General features: G+C 38.0%; 1 protein-coding gene across 3 annotated transcripts; it reads right to left on the bottom strand.

Moving 5' to 3' along the window:
* Positions 1-216: 216 nt before the first annotated feature.
* LOC133669515 (probable inactive receptor kinase At5g58300) lies at positions 217-5,257 on the bottom strand. Of its 3 annotated transcripts, none has more exons than XM_062089687.1 (4): positions 4,920-5,257; positions 4,238-4,401; positions 1,627-2,965; positions 217-1,140 (listed from the first exon to the last, which is right to left on the bottom strand). In XM_062089687.1, exons 3-4 carry the CDS (start codon positions 2,903-2,905, stop codon positions 512-514), a joined length of 1,908 nt encoding a protein of 635 aa, XP_061945671.1. In that variant the 5' UTR covers positions 2,906-2,965; positions 4,238-4,401; positions 4,920-5,257; the 3' UTR covers positions 217-511. The 3 variants fall into 3 exon arrangements, with proteins under 3 accessions (XP_061945671.1, XP_061945669.1, XP_061945668.1); XM_062089685.1 differs by having other exon boundaries at positions 4,847-5,257; XM_062089684.1 differs by lacking the exon at positions 4,920-5,257 and adding an exon at positions 4,483-4,822.
* Positions 5,258-9,130: the final 3,873 nt, after the last annotated feature.

Raw genomic sequence — 9,130 nt, forward strand, 5'->3', positions numbered from 1 at the left:
GACTACAATTAGAATCGCATGTCATACATATATGGTGCTGATAATCTCAGGCAGTCAAAAACTGATCTTATCATGCTTTGGCTCAGAGCTAATCCTGATTTCCAAGGGCAGACCAGAAGAGAACCCTCGTAAATGTCATTTTTCCTGAAGATGGATAAGAATCTAAGATGCTGCTGTAATGACAAGAAACAGGCAGTACCTTCAACAGCAAAGCCAGAAAAAAATGGAGTGTTCTTGATTCAAGTCTCATCAATTCATTCACAAATTTTGAATGAAGTTTTACAACAAATCAAGAGGTTTCCAGCTAATCAGACTTAAAAATTAAAAATCAAAGCACTGCTACATATCTGAAAAAAGAAGAGGAAAAAAAATTGAGACAAATTCACACTCTATGATGCTGCACTGCACATACACATAAGCTTGAATAAATGCTCGAGAAACCTTACAAGGCAGGTGCTCATAGCACTTTTTGAATCTTGATCTTAAAATCAAGCAGCAACAATTTAGTCAATCATGGAGTATGCACATTTGAGTCCTTGGACTTATTCCCTTCAGAAGATGGCCGGTTCTCTGAGTCAGATTGCCGGATTTCTTCAATCATTCGAACAACTTCTTCCATGTTAGGTCGCATGTCTGGCACCTTTGCTACACAGGTCATCCCAATTTGCAACATCTGCACCATTTCTTCTTCAATGTTTTGGTATCTCATCAGTTCAACATCAAAAACCTCAGCTGTCCACTCCTCCCTTACAACTGATTGGACCCATCTTGGGAGATCAACCATGTCATCACGCCTTGGTGATTGGATTGGAGCTTTCCCAGTCAGCATCTCGAGAAGGATGACACCAAAGCTGTAGACATCTGATTTATGAGAGTGCTTACTGGTTTCAATCACCTCAGGAGCACGATAACCAGCACTCCGAGATGAAGAAGCAGGGACGTTCATAAGAGGGGTCAGGCCAAAATCAGAGATGCAACCATCATGATCTTGGCTGAGGAGGACATTTGACGACTTGATATTTCCATGAGTAAACTTTGGACCGCCAGCAGAATGAAGGTGGGAAATTCCCCGTGCAGCACCAAGGGCAATCTTAACCCTAGAGTCCCAATCTAGTGGAGTTCTGCCAGCTCCCCTGTTTGCTGTTGTCAAATTTGAATAGAGTTTAGGATATTGGTAAAGCAGCGGTTTTAAATTCCATGCCAAAGTGCCAAAGACTATAGGTTGATGAATGCCATGGAAGATGATCTCCTAACACTAATTGTTTAGTCCTTGTAGTGTGTGCGTGGCAAGAATCATCTCTCCTAGGAACGTGGACTACTTGTCTAAGCACATTGATCGATAAATGCAAGGAAATACATAGTGCTATTCTTTGGCATGATACAAGATTACCGTGCTAATCCTCCATGTAGGATATCAGGAAATGGTTTTATTTTCCCAAAGCAGATGAGAAAAACTGAGGAAAGTAAATTTGGTAAACGTCAGTGGCAATGTGCAAAAGTTTCACAGTATTATCAGCATTCTGGTCATACTAGTGTTCTTGTAGTGTAAAATAAAAATAACTGAAATCATACTTCATCAGTTTCTAAAGCAACCTCTAAGCATCATTAATAGAGCTGAAGACGTACCATGCAAAAGCGTGGATAAGCTGCCACCTGGGATATAGTCATACACTAGAAGCCTCTCATCCTTTGAGTAATAATAAGCACGAACTGGCACAACATTTGGGTGCTGCCCAACTCTCCCTGCAATCTCCATCTGCTGCTCAAAGTCTCTCTTTCCCACCACCACTTCTTTCAACCTTTTCACCACCACTGTGGTTGATTCCTCCAAGACAGCCTTATATGCTGTACCATAACTACCCTTTCCTAAAACTTCAGCTGAAGCTCTTAATAAATCCTCGAGATCGAAATTGTAAGAGCAGCCTTCAAAGAATACCAGCTTGTTTTTCTCAGATTCTTGCACCCCACTTCCAAAATCCTCTTTGGGCTTCTCACCCCTACCACTGCTAACTGCTTTCCCTTTCAACACACCAGGGCCTTCATTATCTTTTTTCTTCAAACAGCAGCAAAAGACGATTAAAACGACAAGAAACAGCACAGCAGACCCTCCCACAGCAATGGCAATGATTGCTCCCATTGTCAGTTTCAATTTTGAGCTTCGCTTATGTGAAGTTGCTGGTGGGGGGATGTAAGCAGGAGATGGAGAGGGAGGAAGGACTATGGAGCAAGGATTAAGAGGTGGTCCACATAAGAGAGAGTTTCCAATGAAGGATGAATTAGAGAACTTTTGAAGAGACACTGGAATTGATCCATTAAGATGGTTGTAGCTTAAATTCAAATGCTTGATCCTGGTGTGGTTGAGATCAGGTATGGGTCCAGAAAGTGCGTTATTTTGGAGGCTTAATCCGGTAAGTTGTGTTAAATTTGCTATTGTTTGGGGAATTATGCCTGTGAAAGAATTGAATGAGAGATCCAGTACATTGAGCTTCAAGGAAAAGGAGGTTGGAACACCACCAGAAAAGTTATTATGTTGGAGGAAGAGGTTCTGGAGTGATGGAAGAGAGGTAACATCAGAAGGAAGGTCACCTTCAAGGACATTGGATCGGAGGCTGAGAGTATTGAGGGCATCTAGTTTACCAAGGGTGTTTGGTGGGATATGACCCAAAAGTCCTACTCCAGGGAGTCGAAGTTCAACCACACGAGTGCCATTCGAATTGCAAGTGACACCTACCCAAGACTTGCAGACCAATGAAGCAGGGTTCCAGTTGAGCTTCCTTGAATGGGGTACAACAGCAGCGAAGTCAAGAAGAGCTTGCTTATCTGACTTCAGGTCAGAAATAGCAAAGGGAAAAATGATGGTTAGGATGATGAATAAATGAATAACTGAAGCCCGGAAGAACTTCATGGGGGAGTTGATTTGGACTTGCTATATGAAAATGTATGCCCTTCAGGTATTGCTGTTCCTCTGTTTCAACACAGAAACGAAAAAACAACATTAGACAGCCAGCACATAAGGCAATTCATGAAAAGAACATATAGATCTCTGTTACAAGCTAATTATAGCAAAAAAGATGAACATTCTCATTTCTGAAATGCACTAGTCACGGCATAGCAATTTCTCATATAAAGAGCATTTCAACTCGCTATGTGTCAATCAAATGAGATCTACATGAGCTGTAGGTAAGCTTAAATTTTAAAAGTGAAAAGTTTTTTAGTTTTCCAATGCATAAACAATAATGATTACTGCAGTCTTCTCTGCGAAGCACCCAAAACAGCGGCAAGTGTGTCCGGTACTTCAACAATTAAGAGATTTAAAGATCTATAATTAAAAAGCTATCGACTGATCATTCTCTCAACTTTCCTTCCCAGAAAAGTCAAGAAATATTTCTCTACTCCTCCTTACTTTTATCCAGTATCTTAAGAAACGTTAAAAACAATTAGAAAAGGTAATGATTATCCAAAAGCAAGAGGCAAAAGATATCACAAAACGAATAAAGCAAGCAAAAGAACAATACTCTTCCATTACATTCCAGGGCTCCCCAAATGAAATGCTTATTCTTTATAGTGATGGCGAAAGGGCATAGAGAGATTCAACACCCAAAGGAAAAAATAAAAAAACAAAAAGGTGAGAAATAAAAGATCATTTGCTCATCAAAGAGCACCAAATAAAGCAAATTACACTCACATTAATTAAAGAAAACAAAATAACAAAGAATCCAAAGACGACCACGTTTGGTTCTATACCAGATATTACCCAGCAAGATCCTACATCACAAGCATTTGGAAGGATGAACCTATTCAAATTCTGCTTTAAGGACACAACAAAAGTGCAACAGCTGTTCAAGTTGAAGAGATAAAGAAGACATGGAGAAACCTGAAAGTGTGCTAAGCTTTACCAGAAAAGGGGAAATTAAGCAATTTAAAGTAATGTAAGCTAGAGTTGTTGAACAACTAAAGGTACATTCTTTGCACTGAAAAGAAAGGAAAACAAGTCGAAACTAGCCAAGCCTAAAAACTAACCGAAGTAACACAAACATTACAGCAAACTCACTTGAAAATCCAAGAAATCGAACTTTCTTATGAGAATCAACAAACAATATTCATATTGAAACAGATCTAGAAGCTTAAAAAGATGCCCAAAATGTACAACAGTAGATAATGCAGGTAAATTTTGAGACTTTGAAGAGCTTAATTAATGAAATAGAAGACTAATGAATTACAGGGTAAGTTTGTGAACCTGGGAAAAAGAAGAAGCATGCATCAAATAATGCCTTGATAGATGAACCCAGTAGCCGCCACTGCTACAGCTCCCTCTCTCCCTCTCTATACATGGAGGAATTATAACTGAAATCTCCAAAGAACCAACCAGCCGAAAAAACTCATTTCCAGAACATCAAGAATCTGCAAAGAGAGAAGCTTTAGATCCAGTTTGAATGTTGTAATTAGCTGAAATGGGTAATCTTTAGACAATGAGCTACCGACATAGGAATTCACAAGCTTCGAGGATTTGCTTCCACCCCTAACTAATAGTAGAGCATTCTTAGGCCAAGATTAGCAGAGCGTTTAAGAGGGTAGAAGCAGCAGCTTTAAGCTTCGAGTTTACTCAAGATAAAATAAACAAAAGTGAGAGTATAGAACCAGTATTTGTTTTGTTGAAGAGTGGAAAACAAGGCAAATTTTTGGTTTTTGAATAAAATGGGCAAAAGCGAAAGATTAGAAGAAGCAAAGAGAATCAAAAAGCGAGAAACTTTGGTCTGTGTAACAGTAAAAAGAGAGAGAAGAGAAAGTGGAAGTGAGAGAGTGTGAATTTGACTTATTAAGGACAATTACAGAATCAACCTCATACCGTAAACTAATCAACTCCAAAGAAGGCTACTTTACTGTACAGATTCAGATAGCTAATGTGATGGTCATCTCACCAACTGTCTGCTCTTCTCTAACTTGATACTCACAACTCTGCCACCGTAGGCTGCATGCATAGTACATACAGTCTTTGTAAGGATGCCTGCCCACATGGATAGAAGTCACAAGTGCAAGCCTGGAGGCAAAGCCTTCCTCTTTCTTTTCTATTTTCCTGACTCTAACTGCCCTTCTCTCCTTTACACAAGAAATAATAAAAAATAGTCGGTGAGGTGTGGCCTGTGGGGACTGCTTACTGTACCATCGGCTACACAGGAAAGTCAGGGGCCTTGCCTTGCCTCTCATACTTGACACTGTTCTAATTAATACATTAGAATGCTTTAATATATCGTGTACCTACACTATCAATTTATCAGTTTCTTTCCCTCACTCCTCTGTTGTCTATAATATACCTTGCAACTTCCAGAGAGTTTCGGGTTTTAAAAGGTTGCATCTTTCAATTCAAAGTGAATGTCATGAGTTGCATGTTGAAACCTAATGAAAAAAGTTTTACTACAAGTATTGCACGGACCAAACTTATTAGTCTTCGTACAGATAATGACTTCACGGCAGCAATGTCCCACATTTCTAATTCTTTCAAGTCCCCCCCCCCCCCACCCCCAACAATTTTTCTTTATAATTCAATGAAACAATAATGACTCCTCTCAAGTGTTATTCCACGAACTATTTGAAGCCAGACAGAAGAAAAATGACTGTGATCTGCTGCCCTGGACTTGAGGTTATCTTATCACCACACATACCTTACCGGCATTTCTCATTCACTCTCAGCTTGAATGGAAGGGAGGGGGCAAATAGTAGTTGGCTATCCACTCCAAACCCACACAAGTAAATGAGAAAGGGTGTTTATTGGTGACGCTGATGGGCTCATGATGGATAGATTAAAAAGGCATTAAATTGATATTCTTGGCGTTGGCGACCTTAATCCTAAACGATCCTTAAATAATGTAGTCATACAATGTATAGCGCTCCCTTCAGTTTCTGCATTTTCTTTGTGGGAATGGGTGGCAAGTCAAAAGGTACAATTTTTCTAGCCAGGACCTTGCGTGATGAATTCATTCGTGCCATCAATGGGTTGAGGACACACCACTTAACAGCTAGCTTCTATGCAGAATTCTCACAACAAATTAAGGCAAGGCAATTTATTAAGTTCACATTATTGAGCTGAAATATGAACAGTAAGCATTAATTGAAGAGCATTGTTAGAAACTATCGGTTATACAGAGGGCAGTCCTCGGAGAAACTACAACAGTAGGGTTTGGAAAGGCGAAGTAAATATAGACCATCCCTTCCTTTTTTTATATTAAGCGCAACCACCTCCACCAAATCAATTTTATTGCTCTTTTTTCCCCTCCATGTACACATGCAGCTGCAGATCCTGTACGTGCAAGGAATATATATAAAAGTGTGCAGAATCATGACGAAAGAGGATTATCTTTGCTTTCAAATCTGGTCAATGAGATGTCTGGAGTTGATAATTGATGAAAGTGACGGATTTTTTGGAATCATGTTTTTCCCTTGCTACCTTCAGAAAATTGTAAACCTGCTGCTGCATCACTTGTATATCTTAAATGTTCCGGTGAAGCTTACTCTCTAACCACTCCCTAGCTAGATCTCCCATCTAAAAGAATTCACGGATGGAAACTTCCAACCCTAATTATGATGTCTAAACTCTCATAAAAAAGCTCATGATTGCAACTGTGGGACTCTGTTAATTTGGTATGAGAAAAGATAATGGCTTCTCCCAAATCAATAATTCACGGCTAACTAGAGTGAGAATACAAGATTCACAAATCACATCTCTAGCTATTCTCTCTTGTCCACACACACAAGAATGTTATATATATATATATATCTAAAGCAAGAGGATTACAGACAATGGTGTTCTTATATATTAACCATTTACATTAACTAGCTCTAGTGGGCTGTAAGCTTATATGATAAAAAAATCTCGGGAAGAATTATTCTCTCAGCTTGCCAGAGATGTAGTGGAAGCTTGGTTGCCTGATTTTTGTTTTCGATAAATTAATTCACAACTTACATATAAAATGGGATTAATTTGGAAGCTTTGAAAATAAGTCATAAGTTTGGAGGAGGAGTGGGGACTGGGAAACCTGATTACTTTATGATCACGTAATTACCACATCAATTAGAACATCTTATTAAAGAAAATACTAATTAAGAGTTGATAGCCAGATCATTATGCATGTATATATAGGTAGGTAGGACTATATATATATATATATATATATATATATATATATATATATTCCATGATCACATAAATCTGACTGAGCTCATATATATATAATTGATTGCATTGGCCGGCTCTCTGCTGTTCATCTTTTGGTGTGGTTACTGCACATAAAGGCAGCTAAAAACAACTTGAGAGGGCCGTGTTTCTTTGAAAAGATGTCTTGTTATCCTTTCTTTCCTTTATTAATAGAAGCTCCATTGTCCTTGTGCGAGGATTTTGTTAATTTATAGTTTGAGATTGTGTGTCCACAAATTAGGTAGGGCAGGACCTTATATTTTCAGGATCGATGCTTTCTTCATTATCCTTTGTTCTAATGTAAAGTATGATAAAAAAACCAAATCATCAGAGGTTCATAAAGGATATATCGATATATCCATCAACTAATATATGTGTGTTCTTCCACAGTTCCCCCCCCCCCCCCTACTGAAATGGCTTCCTTGATGAAAATGTAAACGTTAATAACATTTTGAGGTCCATGTAATGAAGCCCTTAATTACTTAATAAGAAGGTGAAATAGAGTAGCATATTAAGCATAAGCTGTACATGTTATAATTAGCCGTAAACAATTAAAAATGGTAAAACAAATTAAGGTGTAAGAGAGGAAAACTAAGACTAGAAAATACAAGAACAAGGCAAGTGACAAAGATTACAACCATTGTCCTAGCAAAAGTGATTTTTTTCTTATTTATAACCAGGTTTATTTAAGATTGTGTTAAATATTGTTTTTTAAAATATTTTTTGCGTTGAGAATATATCAAAATAATATATATTTTTTTATTTTAAAATTTATTTTTAATATTATCATTTTAAAAACGATTCAAAACATAAAAAATATTAATTTAAAATTAAAAAAACTTCAAAGATTTTCAAAAGAACCACAATGCCAATCATAGCCTAATTTAATGTGATTTGTCTCTGAGTGCTCCTAAGAATCTTTCTTTCTAGATCCCAATTAAGTCCCCATTGTCCATATTCATCTTTGATAATAACATTTCTCCCACTTATATATTTTTGTCACAACCGAATCTCGAATTATTAAGGCAACATCCTAGGATCACGGGCACCCCACAAGCTGACATGGTGATGTTTCGTAACTTTCTAGATTCGCTTTCTTTTCTTCTTGTGTATTTCCTTAGACCGCCGGAATCAATGAACGCTTTCTGGGGGATAACAGAGACATGGAAAGACAAACAGAGCAGCTGCATAGATTAAACATTATCTGATAGTTAATTCAAATATTAGAGTGACTGGATCATAACGTAGCATGCAATGGGAGTTGGATTTATAGGTTCAATCGGACATCCGGATCAAATAGTTGAAAAATCTGTGTGGCAATTCCTGCAGGGCAACTTGCTTGGCAAGGTCGTTAACAGGGGCTGGGCTAGTTAGTCAACAAACTTTGCCAAGATTCCATTTATGCGTGATCAAAGGAAACAAATTTGGCTTAATGTCGCCAACACGTACGACCAATCTGATGCTCGATTGTGCTTCTAGCTCACGTTGTCGTCGACGATTTACAGGCTGATATTGCTGGTCCTGTAACCTTTACCGAAGTTGTTGTGTCACAGATTATGGATTCCAGCTTCTTACAGAATAGTTGCAATATTCTGTGGTAAATTGGCAAAAGAAAATTAGTCAATGCCATCTATCTATTCTGAAACTAAAGAGGAAAAACCAAATAACAACAGAGAATTCCATTATTATTCTTGTGACCTTACTTCCATGTCCATATCTCTCGCTCATTATATTAGTGAATTAAGTAGATTTTGATTCGAGTGTAAAAGGTGCCCAAAAAATAAAGGGATTTTAAACCGTGTGTCCTTAGTGTTGCGTTTCACTGTTGTTTCGAGATGGAAAAGATAAAGATAAAGAAGACAAATGAACTTGTCACAAGCTCTCTCTAAAACTCCCTTTAACTAAGCACATTTTTGCTCTTTTTTTTTTGTATCTATCATG

The sequence above is a fragment of the Populus nigra genome, chromosome 12 (genome assembly GCF_951802175.1).
Source record: "Populus nigra chromosome 12, ddPopNigr1.1, whole genome shotgun sequence".
NCBI classification, from domain to species: Eukaryota; Viridiplantae; Streptophyta; class Magnoliopsida; order Malpighiales; family Salicaceae; genus Populus; species Populus nigra.

Coding starts and splice junctions, on each gene's coding strand:
- LOC133669515 (XM_062089687.1), bottom strand. CDS start 2,905: ATGAAGTTCTTCCGGGCTTCAGTTATTCATTTATTCATCATCCTAACC. Junction 1,141..1,626: donor CTTATCCACGCTTTTGCATG/GTACGTCTTCAG, acceptor ATTTGACAACAG/CAAACAGGGGAGCTGGCAGA.